A 20495-nucleotide genomic window follows, 5' to 3' on the forward strand; every position below is an offset into this window, starting at 1 on the left:
TTATAATTATTGTAATGTAAAAAAGATAGCAATTTTTGCTAAATAAAGATTATTATTATTATTATTAAATTATACCGCCTATACCGGTGTTAATCCATTTTAACACCGCGTGGTGTTAAATTGCGTCAATTTTAACACCGCTTTTTTTACAATGTATAATAAATATTATCAGATATTATATGATCTATCATAGTTTATCTAACACTAAAAGATTAATAATATTACTAAGGAGGTCGGATCTTAGCTGAAATAGCGAAGTGTGAGTTTTATAAATAAAGATTTAGAACGACTGAAGAATAATGTGGTATATAACTTTCGAACTTGGATTTTATGGCTTAGAAACGAGCAATGATGTCACGGGTTATTTGCAGTTGCCCTCTTAGAAGTATTTAAGAAGAGTCTACAAGACATGACTGCATCTTATTCATTTATTTTAGTATAAACAAATTAAAAATTATACTCATTAATCATCGCCTACTATGAAGAAATTTAAATAAAAAAAATATATGTCTAGTAAAAAAAATATATTCATATATATTCAATTTTCGAAAAAAAGACACATTGACTGGCGCCAAGTATGAATTTCTTAATAGCGCATATAACGCGAGACTACTTTTGCATCTTTTCAAAGTAAACATAATAGATTTTATATATTAGTATTTAATTATCAGCAAACAATAATAGATTTTACATAAATATCCATAAATACTTAATGTGTATAAATGATTTTTTCTTCAGGGAAGATAAAAATAACTTTCTGCATCCATTATTCAGATTTGAATATTTATCCTTAGCAATGTGCATTGCATCACTTTTCTTCTGTTCGAACTAAACAAAACGTTACTAGAATCCAACACACCCACAATAATAAACAGAAATTTGTTTAAATGTTCTTTTCATTGCAATTATAAGTTTATTTGTGATAGAAATAGATCACTGGTCTTACAGAAATATCTAATTTAGCAGAAAAAAAAAAAAAACGAATGATAAAAATTTAAGGGATGATTCTGATTCGTGATTTCCGGGAGCGCTAACTTCAGTCAATTATTTGATATACACAGAAACTATAATGTCGACCTGAAACCGGGTGCTTAATAAGCCGGTTATATTCACGTTCTGAACTTATTTCAGTATAAACCTATTTGATTTTTTACAGTTAAACCATTGAATTTATAAAATAATGGGCATTTTACAAGAATTTAGAAAAAGATTGATTTTGCAGATCTACTTCATAATTTTCCGCAGTCATGACTTGTAGAACTCAAATATATTTTTAAGCTCTTCAAGAGCTAATTGATTAATTAGTGATCTTTGTGCAATCGATAGATATTGTTAGTTTATACGCAAAAAAAATCTTCAGAAATTACAGTGTAATTAGCAAAAAACAAAGTTTTTCGAACGAAGCAGCATTAAAATTGAAATTTATACTAAAATTTTTAAAAGACACTCATAGCTCCAATTTTAATACTTATGTATTCGGAGAGCTCGTTTTTACCATTTACACTGTAATTTATCAAGATTTATTTTCTGCGTGTAAAAAAACTGAATTTTTTTTTGACTAATTCAGTGAGTAGTTTACGACAGATTTAAAATAAAAGCCTAGAAAATCTATTATTTTGCAATTGTGTTCATGATATTTCTGATAATTACATACTCATGCACACACCAATTCACTCGGACATCATCCTAAAAATAGTTGGAATTTCTACCTAAGACCTCAATATGTCAAGATCTGATGCGAACGGATTCCACAAATCAGACTAAATGCAATAACTTCTTCTTTTTTTTTTTTTACTTTTCATAACGGGAAATGAACTATATTTTAGGGATTGATGAGCGAATGTGCAAAAATACTTCTTTGAAAATAATATTTTGAAACAATTCATGTGCATAGTAGAAAATTTTTCGAATTTGTTCAAAGGGTCAACGGTTTTCAAAAATTAAGAAGGATAGAGATCAAAATCATAATTTCATGTTTCCTAAACTAGCAGTATATTGTGTCTAAAAAATAAATTTGACTAAAGTTATTGATAAGAGAACATTGTGTATAATATACTGATAACAGTTGTACGGTTAATGAATAGAAATCTATGCTCAAATATTATTTTATAAAAACCAGATTCGAAAAAACAAGAGCAAATATAAATTGTAGTAAACGTAATAGATAATAATTGAAATGGAAAAATTAAATTTATTCGTTCGTAATTTGACATATATTACATTGGGTTCTTTCAAACGTGGAAAATAAAATAAGTTTGCATGTTTCAATGATTCTCAAAGGTAACTAAGATTTATGACTATTTCGATAACGAATAATTTATTGATATAAAAGATTTTATAACATTTACTTCTTCTGAAATACAAATTCGAGTTCATATGTAAGTGGCATTAGCAGATGATTCTTGTATAAATATCCAATAAAACTAAGAAAAAAATTTATTATCTTGTTTGGAATTTTCACTACTTAATTTAGATCTGTCTATTTGAAAATACTTAAAAAAATTATCAAATTTACATCTGAATTAAATGTCGAGGACATTCGTACAATCATACATGGGTCGAATTAATAAAAAAAGAATTATTTACTGATTTAAAATTAAAATTAAAAGGCATTTAGTCAAATTGATGACAAATGTTTCATTTATGAAATTAATAAAACCCCTTTATCACGCGAACGAATGCCTTTTTTGTAGAGAATAAAATTTCATACAAAATTGTTGTTTGCATCATTACTGTAAATTTCGTTTTTTAGTCAATATCAACTAAAAACTCAAATTATCATCAAAAAATTGACTTCAGAACCAATACAGAAAAAACAATTAGAGTCACAGTAAAATTACTAGACACAAAAAAAAAATTCTCGACTGAAGGTAAATATTCTTGATTCAAGAAAATTTTTTTTGAGACCTAAATTTTCTCAGATAAGGTAGAAATCTTCTCCAACCAAGACGAATTCTCTTGGCTCAAGAAAATCTTGACTTGGTTCCCGAAAACGTTTGTCTTCAAAAATATTTTCTTGACTCAAGATATCTGTTTTTTCTGTGTATGGAAATTTTTGAAGATCATTAAATTCCCGCCGCGAACGGTGACCCAATAACTAGAAATGCGGCTGAGCATTAGAGAATTGAAAAAAAATATTGAGATTCGCTATGCACTTTAAATGGAAAAATTTCAAAATCAAAATAGAAGTACTTGGAAGTAAGATTAAGGGCTGAAAATTTTAGGGAATTTTTTTCTTGATATATACATCAATATTTTGCTGTGGGAGTAAAAAAAAAGGGTCGTTCAAAACGAATTACTCTAATATGTACATATATACATCTCGAAGTAAACATATAAAATCAAATTATGTGATTATATGACGGATAAATGCTGTTCTCGGAGCTAGCAACTGGGAATTAATTTTTGTTTAGGCTATTCGTTGTGATATATTTATGAATTAACCAATGGCTGGATGCCAGATGTGACTAATTTTCATTTTTATATTTTATTTACTTATTTTTAACTTTGCACACTCATAAGAATTTTATTTTTAATTTCGTAAAAAACTTCGAGAATAAGCAATGATAAGGCATAATACATAATTCCAAGTGTTTTAAAAATGTGTTAATTTTTTCAAAATACAATACTGTCCCAATGACGAATATTTTATCGCAAAATCAATTACATTCAAATGCCTCATGACGAAAACGCGTTAGAATTATTATTAGCGAAAAAACTCTTTTTTGAAATTTCATTCGCTGTTCAAATGATATATTATTCAATTTATTCGACCTCTCATTTACTTGTTTCGTATTAATTTTAATTTTCAGAAGATCGAAAACAATAAAATAATTTTTCGTCGATCCCATGAAGAATACGATTAACATCCAATTGAATCAATAGACATGATCGTCATAAATCTTGCATAAACTAAGACAGCATCGAAACTCGTTCACTGTAATACCCGAGAACTTAATCACCTTGTAGTCGCTCGGAAAAAGACAAATTTTTACTTATCAAAATATATCATTCACTCAAACATCTGGCGGTAGTTGAGTTTATGAAATATTAATAATAATTAAAAGACATCAAGCGAATTCAAAAAATTAAATTTTTATATTCGCTTATCTAAATAATTGTTTAAAGCATTTATTCAAATACACTTCAATCAATATTGAGTGAAATTTATTAGAGTTGAATGAACTGCTCGATTGCAATTGGCATAAAGACGTTCTAAAGCTGTTACAAATGTCTATTAATATAATTAAGTTTACATTTTACATTGAATTGAAGTACATATGGTTTTTTCATACCCATTTGCAGAGCAAACGATGAGAATTTATTTGAATTTATTAATGAAACCATCACTAGGCGGCAAGTCGCTAATAAATCTTTTCATAAGTAGAACTTTGTAATAAAGCGATTCAATTTTCTTCAAGATGAATATTCGTCTGTCTTGATCTCTTAGTCATTCAGTTGTTTAACGATATGTCTAATAACTATGATTTTAGCTATCAAAAAAAACATCTTGACAAAATTTACGATATATAAATTTACATTCTCAAGTTTTATGTCTTATTTTATTACCTATTCTAAAAATGGAAGTTTTCTACTGTAAAATTGATAGATCGTAAAAAAGAAAAATACTTTTTAATCAATTAATATTAGAAGTATTACTAAGGAATCTGAGTCATCATGAGCTATTTTATTAAATAAAGGATTAGACCAAAATTCACATATGTTGATTTAAACTCTCGGCGCGTTAGTTTAAATTAGTAATGTTTATAAAAGACAAATATTCAGTTTTCATTGGAAAGTACCGCCTATCGCTCACAAACCGCTTCAACTATGCTTCAAAAAATTTTCTGTCAACCTCGCCAAACAGTCCAGTTTACCGTTTTACGGCATTTGTTATATGCTGACAAATAAGAAGTTAAAAGAAATGATTTTGCTGAATTTACAAAATTAAATATTGTTTTATTTGACCAAATATAATTTCAATTCAATAGAACGAAATTTTACAGTCCTTTACTTTTTACTACTTTAGTATGAACTAGTCTCTTACCCACGTGGAATTGGGATTAAATTTACTAGGTGTTACTTGTGGGCTTAATTTCATTGTGAGTTTATCCGGTTCTGAATGGACCAGAATTTTCTAAAAATTTATGAAACCGCCCGCATGAAAATACCATATATGATAAATATATATGGAAAAATATATAATCAATATGGGACCATATAAGTGGCCGAAAACGATATATATTTTCTTATATATAATATAGTAAGTTTTAATATAATTAATTATATACGTAAGTTTATAAGTTAATACATGTATTATATATATTTATAATCATATATGTATACTTATAAGTTAGCACATACATGTATTACACATATTGATAATTATATATGTAAATTTGTAAGCTAGCACACACATAGCAAAATTATAAGTTTTCAAGTATATAAATAATATATTGAAGTTATACGGAAATATATGAAATCATATAAGAGAAAACATCTATAGAAATATAATGAAATCGGACAAAATCTATATGTAGTTCTATATAAGATTTCATGTATTGTCACATATATATTTATATCTGCAACATATGTTTTTTAATATATGTTTACCACATATGATATTTTCATGGGGGCGATTTCTAAGAAGCTACGAAATATTCAAAAATTTACTAATATAGTATAGTTCTGAATATGTCAGAACTTTCATTAAAGCTCTAACATGTTCCACAATGTTAAGAATGCTTGTGTTGTACAGTGATTGAGGAGAAATCTGGCACGAGTCTTTGTTGCTTTTCAGAATATTATTTTAGGAAGCCCTAGAATATTACCGAATATTGCACAATATTTGCGAATATTTTAGAATGATCTCAGAAGAACGTGGAAATTTTTGTTTATAGCTCATGACCTAAAAGAAAGTGTTACCTATAAAACAGTGAAAATATTATTGAAACCGGTTCAGTAGTTTTTGAGATTACCCGGAACTAACAAACTCATAAACTTTTCTTCTTTATGATATAGAATCGGTTAACAGTTTAAATTTGTAAAACAATTCAACATATTTTTAATACGCTTGGAATTAACTTATAAACTGTTTTTACGTATGCGTACATCATCATTGTATATGGCGTCATGTATAAGTTAACAAAGAAAAAATTTTAAATAAACATGAGCGAAGCCAAATCTTACACCATGTGATGCTAACGTGTTGTGCATTATTCACATCTCATGTATCTGGAATTTTTCAACTTTATCGCTTTCAATGCCCCTCGAATCGATCGCCACACTTCACTCAATTCAAACTATAGTTACACAAAGTTATCATTCCATCTTATTATTCTTTACTATATGTACTTATTTGAGTATTCATCTCAATTACAAAAATTATAAGACAGCGAATCGGTTGACCTGCTATACTTGCAAAAAAAAAAAAATAGAATACAAGTAGAACAAATTCGCAAATTATTTTTTTTTTTCTTTGTCGTCATTTTATCGTATAAGTCTTACTGCAGACCAGTACACCGCCCTCTAAAACCAGTTTGACTTGTCGCCCACGCATTTCATGAGAGATGTATAGTGCCACTGAACGTTAATAAGAAAAAGAAATATATTAGAATTTTTAAACATTACAAAGTTAAAAGATACAAAAACCGGTCGGCCCTCCGGCCAAGCCCTAGAACTTTCTGTTGTCTGAAAGCTCAAAGACATATTATGGAATATGTGATTTGGAGCTCAAAGATCTTCAAAAACTGTCTGTCAAAATTATACATCATTGAATTATTTATAGTAGACAAACAATATAAGAAAGTAAAATAAATACCCGATTACACATCTGTCAAAAAAAAGATCGAAATGGACAAGAAAATCTTATAGATTAGAAAAAATGCTTCAATTCTTATTAATAATATCAAATAAATAGCAAGGATATCGTTAACAATTTTGAGTACGATTTATTGCTAAAGTAATTTGAAACATATACTAACTCATAGACCAACTGACATCACCTAAATTCATCACGTAGATCAAAACCTCTGATTTCAGAAAGACTCTTAAATTGTAAGGCAATAAAACACAGGAAATAGACAAAAAGTTATTAAGTGAAAGTAGAACACAATCAATAATTATTACGTTTGAAGTGATGAGTGAAATAAGTCAAAATTTAAAGAGAATTTGGATCTCAACACATTTTTGTGGTAATCGTAAGACTAATTAAAACCGGTTGATTTAATTAGAATATGTCATTAGAAAAAATAATTCTTGATCCATGATAACCGCCAAAGAAATTTATTATGCTGGATGACTTTGGCGGCTATCCATAGAAGATGTAAATCATAACATAATAAATTAGTCTAGCGCCACTAAATTACACATGAATGGACTCTATTCAAAAATCTTACGTTCAGACGCTACGAGAAATTTTCATATACTAATTGAAGAAGTTGATTAAAATATACAAGTGATATTTTGAACTAATATATTTTGAGTTTTTCGATAAAAATAGAATAATTTTTTTTTAGCTTTGAATTAATGAAAAAATACTTGCCTGGGTCAAAAAACAACAAATTTGACTTTCCAACTAAGCCAAAACCAAGTCCAAATTGACTGTTTTGACTTTAATAGACACTAAGTGAGTCAACATTCAAAGGCAAATAAAAAATGAATGAAAAACATATTTGATTTTAAGTTGTTTTTGTCTGACGACTTACTTAGTATCCATTAAAGTCAAAAAAGTCAATTTGGACTTAGTTTTGGCTTAGTTGACTTAAAGTCGGAAAGACGGTACCGTCACTTATTACCCGAAGACAAAATATCCGAAGAAATTTTATCCGATAGACAAAATATCCCCGGACTAAATACTCGATAGATAAAATATCCCCGACAAAATATATTTATGTTTAATATATTTGCACATAAAATTTGAGTGTGTGATATTAAAACTAGATCAACACATATGCTTGAAATCGTACTGTGCCTTTTTTTCACAGATTTTGGGTGGGTATTGTTTTGGAAATAGGTCAACGCATATGCTTGAAATGGTACGATACCTGTTTATCGAAAACCATTAATTATTTTTTCAATTAAAATATATTTTTCTGAATAAGATTTATCGACAGGATATTTTGTCACGGATTTTTTCTCTCTTGAATATTGAATCCGGGTATATTTTGTCTATCGCATAAAATGTCTTCGGATGTTTGTCGCGGATTACAAGTCGTGCTACCGGAAAGAAAATTTAAGTTCTTTTTTTAACCCAGGTGACTAATTAATGTCGAGAACTAATCAGCTCTAAATCTCAATAAACTCTTTTGATTGCTGCATGTACTATTTAAATCGGTTAATTTTTTCAAAAAACATAGTGAAATATAGTTTAAATCATATCTATATACAAACACAGAAGTCCTCTCGTAAATAGTATATTACATACCTAGGCCAGTAAAATAAGAAAAGTCTCAGAGCACATGTAATTGTTGGCCGAGGCGAAGCCGAGGCTGACAAACATGTGGTCTGAGGCTTTCTTTTTTACTGGCCAAGGTGCGTATACTATTTTTCTGCTCGACGAAGCCGGAAAGTTGCAACTTCGTTTAGGGCAGCGGCCCGAAAGTTGCCACTTTCCGGCCGGAGGGCAGAAAAAATTATATTCAATGTCATGTTCACGTCAACACATCAACATTTGTAATGAATAAAATTACTGAAAAAACGAACTGATGACGATAATTTTCAGCTCGTTAAAAAGGATATTACAGTACTAATTTTTATAAGTAAAATAACTCGTCAGTTCATTAAGCTATATTGCTTTAGTACAGTTTTTTTTTTCATGTAATACAAACAGAGGCAAGGGTCAGCAAAAGTTTAATAAGTGAACTTAACGAGATCATGCGCGTGAGCGAATGTGAAAATCGAGGTACATAAGATAATTTGAGATCTTTAGATTGAGTATGCGTGATGGTTCAAACACCGCACTAAGGACTCTACCTGCCCAAGCGTCGAAGTTCCCCGGTGAAAATCATATTGAAATCCTCTTGAGGCAAGAACCGACTGCATCCTATTTCGGATAAGCTTATAACCAGCGCATACTTTTATACGGTTTATCGATTCACTGCGAGTTTTTTATATTGATTTGCCCAGTTAAGTAGTAAAACGAACTCATTCATCTACACCGGAGATTGATAACGTTAAGAAGAATTAAAAAGAAAAAAATTAATTAAACTATTTAAATACACTCGATTTAATCTAATATTCTCTTTCCGCTTGTTCAACTCTTTGTTGTTTTTATTGTCTGCACTTAGTATATATACATCGATATGTATGCCGTTGATAGAGGATAGGCCGGTCATTTACTCAATACATTATACTTTTACTGGATAGAAATTTGATACTTCTAATCATATCATCCTATTTTTCTGGTAAAATCAAACACTTATATCAACTTTAGCCATCGTTATATAATGTGTCAAAACAATATTTGTTTATGCTATCCAAGCTACTCAATATTTTTGTACTACGATATTTCTTAAACTAATTAATCGATTCATTTGTGATTTGCGGCAATCAAAGAGCTTATGAATATTAAGACTTAGATCTGGTTAAATTTGAAGGTAAATCTGTTTAGTAGTTTAGAAGTTATGTGACGAAAACTTAAAAAATAGTATATTGTGTGACAAGAGATAAAACGAGACAATTTCAGGTGAAGACAAAGTTGACATCACTCGAAGTCTGCGATCGTGTTTCATCCGGTACCTCACAATATATTTATCAGCATCGAAATACCAGCATCGAAACTTCATTCAGTGTCTCTACAGCCAGTCGGAACAAGCGAATTTCAGTCCAATGTCGCAAACAAATTTAGCAAGCGCGTAAATTGCGAATGCTTTTAGTCAGGGGCTGAAACATGTGTTTCGTCCTTTGGAAAAATACAAATAGTTTCTGCCCGGTAACTAAAAGCATTCGAAATTTCAACTCTACTTCCAATGAACTCTAAGTTTTAATGCAGGTGATCATGAAAAATATAGTGTGTGAAATCGATTTATTTCATCACTCGTCACACAATATACTATTTTTAATTTTCCAAACACAGCTGTCAGTTTGGTTGGTTATTAGAATGACATAAATATTTAGAGGTTTACAATAAAGAAATGAGATTCTGACGGGGATAATATGAAGTCAGAAACTAATTGAGCAGTTATAAAATACAGAGTTTTTTTTTTTTCTTAGAGAAAGAAGTAATCAGTTTCTATCCGCTAAATCGCATGGATCTGAAATCGGCTGGTTTCGCCTGGTAAAACAGTCATTGAAATTTGCAGTATATTTCCACTTTTTCGTTTTTAATCAATAAATATTCAGAATATTAAAAAAAAAAAAGTTTTTTTTTACTTTAAATTATAGCTACAGCTAAAAATTATAACTAATTCTGAACAAAGAAACACATTTTTAGTCCTATATTAAAATAAATGACAAACTTTTTATTTTAAGGACTCGTTAAATTGTTCCACCCCCAGTGTGAGCGAATTAAAATCATTGAAATGACGAACTTACACTTAAATAATTACAGGAAATGTAAATTTTGCACATGGAGTCTTTTAGGCTATAAATAGACATGAAGAATATTATTAAAATAAATTCACAAACTTTTAGTGTGTATACTGTTAAAGTTTCAGCTGTCAAATAATGCTGATGAATAATTTACATACTGTCAAAACAAAATGAATATTATTTGGTATTTTAATAATGGTATATCATTTACATAATTATAGTCAACAAGACTTTAATTTTCATGTACAAAAATAACGACAGTTATTGACAATAATCACCCAGTATAAATATAAATCCTAGTTTTTTCAAGTAATTACAAATTTAGTCGAGTCCAAATCAATACAAATCAAATATTCTATTAGGATATTGTTTCAATATACGTGAATTTAATGTTAGCAATATTATAAGCATAGATTTTTTTTTTTTTCGAGGTTTCAGCTAAAAATTTAAAGTTCCTCTTAATTCGATTCCTTGATATTACAAAAATAGTTTTGACTAATTGCAAAACTGATCAATTATACTTTATATAAAAAAAAAAAATATCTATCTCAAATCTAAACAGATACTATATCAGTAAATAAAAAGAGAAATATTAATCATCGACTTCAAGTATTCAATCTATTCTAAAAACCCATTCTGATAATAATTATAATTTGTTGAAAAAAAAATCTTACGGCGAGTAATTTGTAAAATTAGCAAGTGAATGTATTAAGAGTCACTTTATCGAATAAAAAAAAATTCTTTTTTAAACGATAAAAATATATCATATAAACAAAATTAATTTTATGAATGATTCTAATTTTTTTTACCTAAATATAAAATAGGCTTTAATACTTTTCTTTTAGAAAACCAGTACTTGTGGTCGGGTGGATAACACTCTTGTCTTCGAACTCAAGTACTGGCCAGGCTCAGGTTCGAATCCCACAGAGAGCAAATTAAATATTTTTCACAAGTTGATATAATGCATTGACCTGTGGGATTCGTTCCATATAGCCGCTAGACTGCCACCTGTCTGCAATCCTGCCCACTAAAGACACTCTGTGATTGCAAAAAATATGGAAAAAAGAGATGAGAAAAGATAGCTAATCATGAGATATGGAATAGAAAAAGGAAAAAAAAGATGGCCAGGAAACATAGTACGAAAAAGTTTAGAGTAGATTGTTAGAAATATATATAAAATATTTACCCAAAGAAAATAGGGACGTTAAATTGCTTATATGTAAAGAATAAAAATTGTAGAAAACGGAAGTTATACAGTTGAAATTGCAACAATTAATATTTAAAAAAAAATTTTTACTCTTCTTTAAAATTAGAAAAAATTATAACATTCCTTGAATTTAATATTTTTAAAACTTATGATAGTTGTGTGATTACGACGAAATATTCATCTAAAAGTATCGAATCATTAATATACTATCGGTTAGAGATATACTGCTTAGATGATAAAAAAACAGATTTTGATTTAAATTAAATTAAGCGATAAGTTCCTTAGACATACAAATAAAAAATTTTATCATCAATGATTTTTATTCGGACAATTAAGCCATTAATTATAATTATAAATAAAGATTAAATTTATTGTTATCATAAGATATACTAATTGAATCTTTAAAAGAGTAAAGAAAAATTTAATTTTATCATGATTTTTATTAAGATATGATGAGTATGATGTCAAAAACTTTGCGTAAACTTTAAAATTGTGAAGCCTTTAATTTACAACTCAAATATCTTACGGTTCGCGTTAAGTTTGGCTTCGGCATTGTTTTCATCATCAAAAATTTAAAAAAGCCGTAGAACAGAAAAAAAAAGATAAAAAATAAGTAATAAAAAAAGCATTAAATATTATTTCTTTATTTTTATTATTTCTGAAGAACATATTTTGAGAAACTTCCAAGAGAAAGTTATTGAAAAATATAATTTTTTTTTAAGACATCTTATGATTCATTGCTATAAATATTTACATATATCCTATATCTTTTTTATAGTCCAAGACTTTAAAAACATTAAATTTTTAGCCAAATCACTGAAGTTGTCCCTGTGATGAAATTGGAAAAAAAATATGAATTATAATTTCGGCGGGTTCTAAAATTGACCAACTGCCCTTTTCATTTTGATTTTTACTACTGAATTTTTCTAAACTACACGCAAAAAAAAAAATAATTTTATTACTTATAAGTTCAATAAACAGAAATTTTTATTAAATCATTCATTTTCAAGATATAACTGTGTTCGATAATAACCAAATGTGTTTAAAGTAGATATAACAGAAACTGAATAATACTAAAATAGATATATCAATAATAATTAAGTGGTTTATGAAATTTAATTAGAATTCCAAATGGCAGAATAAAATCATCTTTTATTATCGCCCGGCAACTCTATAAATTATTGACAAGTCTATCAAACATTTATATATAATTTAATTAATTTGTCGCGAAACTCATATCTCTCATCGCTTATAACTGCGCTTAATTGCTTTATTTATTATTTATGCAGACGGAAAGCTCCAATTATTTTCATCTATAATATACTCCTTGATGATTTAAAAAAGTCATAATCTTTTAGCAAGTTTTAGACAAAAATTGAAAAACTGTGAAAATCCATATGCAAAAATGTGTCGCTCTCAGAGGTACCATGACTAATAGAAAAAATATTTTTTTTTTTCAAATTTTGATTCTCTATATCGCGTTACTAATTTCGATAGTATATATTTCTATACGTCTTTTTGGCTTCCGAGTTTTCTATATCAAAAAGGATGAATTTTTTTTTTATTATTGCCAATCGTTTTGTAGATAAATTTTGAAGCTATAAATTGAAAAAAAAAAATCTGAAATCCGCCTAACCCTGCGGGCCAGCCCCAAAACTTCCCGCTGTTTTCGAGCTCAGCGAGCTTGGAAACATTATTACTTGCAAATTTTTGAGCTCTTTGAGGGCGGAAATTGGTTAGGCCGGTGAAACATACCTTCACTGAAAAATTATAATTTTTGTCCGACGATATCTTTGGATGGAATGAACCAATTTGAACGTTCTTGGTGGCAATCGAAGGGGCTCAACAAGACTTAACACTGATTACATTTTGAGGTGAATCGGGTAAGTGGTTTATAAGTTATACGCAAAAAACCAAAAACAAAAAAAATTTTTATTTTTATTCTTCGTCTAACTCGTAAACTACATGGCCAATCTACCCCAAAATCTAATCAATTCTAAGTTTTAGTGAGCCCTTTCGATTGCCACCAAGTACGTTCAAATCGGTTGATTCGTTCCAAAGATATCGTCGGACAAAAAAAGTTTACACACACACACACACACACACACACACACACATACACACGGACGTCCAGTCAGAATAGCTTCCTAGGATCTCAAAACGTCAACATCTGATGAAAACTCGATTTTCGAAAATCGGATCGAAACCAATAACTTCCCTTTTTTTGAAAATTTACAATTTTCTTAGCGGGAAGTTAAAAAAAAAAATTTGAATGCCAACAGGCCGTTTAAATTAAACTATATGCCCTTTTAGCTTTCAAAATTTTGTTTGTGGCTTTCAGCTTTCAAATAAGTGCCCAATACAACAGTCGGTATTAAAAAAAAAAATTATAAGCCCTTTTGGCTTTAAGAAGTTCCTCAAAGCCAAAAGGGCGTATAAAAATATAAACCCTTTCGGAGTTAGTAACGCGATATCTTTTTTAAATTTAATATTTTGTCATGTATTTTTTTTAACAATCCACCGACAAAAACAATAATTTTAAAAATCTCACTTCTTAAGCCGCATAAATATTTTCCAGACCAAAATAGGTGAGCCTTATTTCTACTTCTGCATAATTATTCTTTATCGATATAAAAAACAATTCATTTCTATAGCTTCTGAATCATTTGCATTGCTCTGTATGTAATTCACATATGTATGTATGGACTTATAAATATATATTTACATGAATTAAATATGACCTATAATATAATAACAATGATAATTCAAGATAAGGTGAATCAATAGGATGTAATAAAAAGTTAATCAAAATAAATGAATTAACCGTAACAAATTGATATCCCACCATATTAAATGAAACTAAATTAATATCGCTTCATTATTTCTAACTAATTTATATCGATGCTTCCGTTTTAATAGTTAACATTTCGTTCCAAATATATTTATTATTAGAATAAAGAACATTTCAACTGAAATGAATCCATAAGTTTTATCAGTAAAATATAAATTAACTTATTTTATCATTATATATATATACATAGACTTATGCTTTCGCAGAAACCGATTGTCAATTTTAATAAAGTTACGAACTATATTTTCATGTTAAATAGACCCGGGTTACAATATCAAGCCTTAATCTAGCCTCATCGAACCCAAGTAAGCCTCAATCCAGCCTCACTGAGTAAAGAAAGCATTTTGAGCCTCAAATGATGTTCAAAAAGCCTCAATGAGCCTCAAATTATTCTCAAAGATTCACAAGAAGCCTCGATGAGACTCAATTGAACCTACTACTCGACTATGTAATTTAAATTCGATTAATATTATTTGAGGCTCTTTAATCACCATTTGAAGCTCATTGAGGCTCTTTGAGCATTATTTGAGGCTCAAAATGCTTTTTTTACTGTGAGGGTGGATTGAGGCTAGATATTGTGACCTGGGGATTCAATATGAAATAAAAATAATTATTTAATCAAACTAATCGCAAAATATGTCCCCAATTAAAGATACTGAGATTAGTCGGCGCCTAATTTTTTTTTTTTTTGTACTTAAAACGATAGATTATAAAAAAAAAAAATTAGCACCTATAGCTATCTTAATTATCGACGAAATTTTCGTACATATTTTAATTTTTTTTCCTTTGAAATTGATTTATTCAAAGTCAATTGTTAATTGTCTACTTACTTCAGGAATAAGTGTGACTGTAGCAGATATGAGACATTTCATATATTTTAAATAAATAAATAAATGAATTGAAGTAATGAAATTTTAAAAAAATGGGCGTACTAATTTTTTTTTCTATTATTTAAGTACGTATTTTAAAATTTGTATTTCACTTACATTTCATTTATGTACTCTTTAATTTAAAAAATAGCAAATTGTCGTCTACATTCACACTCATACTTCAGGATCATATCAATGAATATAAATCAGAATACTAAATCCATGCATGTGCATTCAAATCTATAAAAATAATTTAATCTACGTCGATAAGACTGCATTCATAGAACACAATATTAAATAATATAGTGAACGATAATACTACTAACTTAAATAATATTATTTTTGTAAATAAGTTTTTATTCATTTTCAAGTTTTTTTCAACAACTATTAGTAATAAAAAGGATTTTTTGGCGCAAATAATTTTTACTCGCTCCAACAAAATGTTTACTTGCCCCAAAAAATTTTTTTGACTATGAATTGAAAACAAAAATTTTCTTGGGACGAGAAAAAATTTTCTTAGGACTAGAAATTCTTGCGCAAGAAATTATTTTCTAGTCCTAAGAAAATTTTTGTTTTCATTTCATAATGCAAAATTTTTCTTGCGTCAAGAAATCCTTTATTTCTGTGTAGTGTATCACACTACCTTAATTATTTATCATTTTCTTGACAGTTAATCTTTAATAATTGAGGTAATTATTCAAAACTCTGGTTAATTTTTGTCTTTGAACCAGTATGAATTCAATTTAACAATTAAAATTTTTACTACACTGAGAAAAAAAAATTTTTGAATCATTATATATTTTTACCACAAGAAATTATGCTATTAAAAATTTTCGATCTGATATATTTTTGCTGCAAAAATTTGATAATTTCTTTAAAAATCATTTTCTTAACCCAAGTTTATTTCAAGATATTTCGATCTTTTTTTGCAGCAGCGTAAATAAATTTTGATTTTTTCTTGTCAAGAAAATGATTCTTCGCACTAGATATGAAATTAATATGGCAATAATTTATATCGATTTATTACTCGCAAAAATATTGTTTTTACAAAAATGATTTTTTTCTCAGTGTAATTACTTCAATTTATGTATATTGATAAATGTCAATAATCAATTCTTGTCTTTCTAGTACTTGAAAAAGTCGGAAAACCAAAACGTGCGAAAATCGTAAATAAACGTTAACTATAACACCCACTATCCAAGAAACTGTGAACTTATTCCTATTATATACAAAAAATGGATACGAATCCTAATAATTTAAACATGATAGTAATACTTTTCTCGATCATTCCACGCAATTTATTATCAGTGTTCAAACTATTAAAAAAATATCAACACAACTAAATAAACCGAGCAATAACGTTCGAAGAGAATTCTCAGAAAACGGTCTGGCGACTTTAGTGCCAACGTTTCGGCCTATTTCTGCTCTTCTTACATCGTCAAGATCAAATCACATCATGTCAGTGATTAGTCTTTCTTCGATTTGCTATTATACGTAATTTCGCGTAATTTAACATAAATAAATTTTATCAAATTAACCATTAAATACTTTTCTATTTAAATCAGTCCGCAATTAACTATACTAGTTATTGCCCAAAAATGATAAAAATTTGAATAAAAAAAATTTCCGATCAACTATCGATACTTTTACGATTAAATGTTACTACAAGACCTCGTTATAAGACTATTAGTTTCTCTCTCAAACTATCGCGATACCGGTTTATAAAAGACAGAAAAAAGTCTTATAACGAGGTCCGGCTGTATTATATATGATAAAAATAATCTCACCTCAAAACTATTCACGATCCCAACATTCAGACATAATAATTGTAGCAGCAAAATTGCCACGATGGCAGTCTTCATTAACACCATATCGTCTTACGAATAAAAATAAGAGCGGTAAATACTCTATTTTTAGTGTAAATTTAAAAATTTTACTCTAAAATCTCATCAGTAATCACGATTACGAGCCATTACCGATTATTCTAATCAAAAGGAATGAGAACCATACTTATCATCACTACGTGTAAAATAATTTGCCTATCCGAGCGTATGTAAAAAAAGAAACTAAGTTAAAACGATTACGATTATTCTTCAATAGTCACAGTAAAAATTTAAGTGAACGATTAAAACCGCAACATACGCACCGTACCGGCGTTCGGTAGCGTCTGAGAGACCGTACGCGCCGACAAGATAAAACTTTTTCAAAAGCCCGGGTGGTTTGACCCCCTCTTACACCCGCAATTGTGGCCTCGGAATACATATCTCACTCACACTTACAAATATTAAAGTTATATTCTCTTGCTTCATCAGCCAGCAAGTCAATTCCCGTCTACTCGCGGACTTTCGTCCCCACCATATCGCTACAAGCGTTAAAAGAGAGTGTATGACTCTTACTCTTTTCCCTACCATCGTCATGCTTCATCTTCTGCGCACTCGCTCCTGCAAGTACAGATGGAACAGGGCATTGCAGCTGCATACCATCTCGTAAGTTTTATTTGGTCCAGGGTAATATTAATCCTGAAGCTAGAAAAACCTTTTTTTTATTCATAATTATTACTCAATTAATTTTAATTATTAATAACCGTTGAGTACGTTAATAACAAATTAAGATAAAACCGTAATAGATATATGCGATTTGTGAATCTGGGCTTTTAACATTAAAATTTAATATTCATACTACTTATATATTTTTAGCTATTCATTAAAACTTAAAAGATAAGAGAAATAACTAGGTCTTTATTTTTTTACGAATATTATTGGTTTTTAAAAAGTCGATAAAATATGATTATTGTAAATATCGACCATTATTTATCACTGAGCCCACGAGCTTATATAAATTATATATATTTTAAAGATGAAAGTAATAATGACATATAATTTGCAAATGCGATAATGGGATTGAGAATTAAGAAATTATTTTTAACGAAAATAACATAAATCAAAATTTTAAAGGTTGTTTTAAGTAAAAATGACACGCAATCTTTATCAACTGACAGCGAATCTGCATTTTATTAGTTATTGGTGATTAACATATGAATATATTTCCTATATTTATCATAGATCTATCAAAAAGATGGAAGTTTCTTCCTACAAGGAGAAAAATTTTGGCTCGAAACCTACCAATTTTGATTATGCTGTGGACCAAACTTGAAACAGGAAGTGAAGCATCCGAAAATTATTATACTCATACGAAAAATTGTTGTGCTGAATCAAAATACTTACTACGCGCGAGAAACTTATCGATAAGCTTTAATAACAATTACTTTCATATATTATAATAATTGTGATGCGGCATAATTATTTTTTATAAGAGCATAATAATTTTTTGGAGGCTTCACTTCCTGTTTCAAGTTTGGTCGACAGCATAATAAAAATTGGTAGGTTTCGAGCCAAAATTTTTCTCCCTGTAAAGATTTCGCATGGATCTTATTAGAAATATCCAAAGATCTATACAATTGATCGATTGAGAAAAAAAAACCTTCAGGAACGTTGTATTTTTAACTTCCCGCTATGAGAATTAAAAATTAAAAAAAAAAGGAAAGTTATGGGTTTCGGTCCGATTTTCGAAAATCGAGTTTCCATCAGATCTCGACGTTTTGAGGTCCTAGGAAGCTATACTTACTATAAAGATATAGGGCGACAACTGCTCAGGTGAGTTAAATACGACGTCCTGCACGTACGTAAGTGCATAAACACATACACTCGGATATCATCTTGAAATTAGTCGGAATAACTCCTTACAACTTCGAAACGTCAAGATCTGTTAGAAATTCGGTTTTCGAAAATCGGACTGAAACCAATAACTTTCCTTTTTTTTGAAAATTTTCAATTTTTTTAGCGGGAAGTTAAAAAATGAAAGATTGGTTTCGGTCCGATATTCAAAAATCGAGTTTTCATCAGTATTCTGACTATTTCCGGATGGACGTTCATGTGTGTGTGTGTGTTGTCGTATCAATATCTTTGGACCGAGTAAACCAAGTGGCAGTTAAATATAACTTTTATATTTTTATGGTCAGATTCAATTCAAATATTTTAATTCTGATTTCACGTGAGAATAACTCATAACTTTGTTTTTTCAATAAATAACAGAAAATCAAACTAATTATATGCTAAAGTGACATAAGTTGTACTGAAATTAGACCAACATACTTGGGTTGATATACAAAATAAAAGCTATTCATTAAAAAATATTACTGTCACTTATTTTTAATAGATATTTTTCTAAAATATATTTATGATTAAGTATCTTCGATTTATTTTAATGTACATCTTTAACTGTAAATTAAAATGAGTCGAAGAAACTTAATATAATGATATTATGAGGCTATACCCACACACTGCCTGCATTCATTTAGGGACATAGACAAGCTCCACTTTACATCATTGCAATCATCAATACAACAAACGATCATTAAACTCAACAGTACCACAAAGACAATTATAAAGATGATGCAATATTGATTTATTCTTGGCGCCGTTTGTTCTCAATGTAAATAATGTCATTTTATATGTCTTTTAACTAATTCATATGATTAATTAAATAAAAAACTAACTTTGTTTAGTTCGCAACAAACCAATTATTGAATTCATAGTTTTGCAAATATTAATACAAATTTATTAATTCGATTAAAGTAGATCAAAATTTGAGATCAGTTATTTTTTAGAGCGTCCGATAAAATTCGCAGAGCAACTTTTGAGCTGTCAAGCTTTAAATGTTGCCAAGGAAAAAAAATTATATATATATTAGGAATAATTCATTTGCATATATAACGAATGGACTCCATAATAATACAGGAGCAATTGCGAAATGCCTGTATAGGAATTAACCCCCTGTATCATAAAGGAATGGTTCTCATGTTATAGGCACCATTTTCGTAATATTATGTGAGCATTGTTTCCCTATTCATCTAAGATCTACACCGAAATATTAAAAAACCGTCCATACAATTTTCTTTTCTACCTTTGCATTATACCCCGGGTCAAAAAATGTAATCTGTTTTAAATCAAATAAAAATTTTAATTACTTCTATTCAACT

General features: G+C 28.8%; 1 protein-coding gene across 21 annotated transcripts in view; it reads right to left on the reverse strand.

The window, feature by feature from the left end:
- The window catches only part of LOC130671971 (basement membrane-specific heparan sulfate proteoglycan core protein), a 133510-nt gene extending 115880 nt beyond the window's left edge, over positions 1–17630 (reverse strand). For 11 of the 21 annotated variants that reach the window (XM_057476150.1, XM_057476148.1, XM_057476145.1 and 8 more), the window contains exon 1: positions 17245–17628. In XM_057476150.1, the coding sequence (XP_057332133.1) occupies positions 17245–17328 (84 nt within the window). In that variant the 5' untranslated portion in view covers positions 17329–17628. Of the gene's footprint in view, positions 1–17244 lie in introns of all 21 variants that reach the window. The other 10 variants (XM_057476131.1, XM_057476133.1, XM_057476128.1 and 7 more) reach the window with 2 other exon arrangements.
- Between the last annotated feature and the right edge of the window lie 2865 nt (positions 17631–20495).

This window comes from Microplitis mediator, chromosome 7, assembly GCF_029852145.1.
Source record: "Microplitis mediator isolate UGA2020A chromosome 7, iyMicMedi2.1, whole genome shotgun sequence".
Taxonomy (NCBI): Eukaryota; Metazoa; Arthropoda; class Insecta; order Hymenoptera; family Braconidae; genus Microplitis; species Microplitis mediator.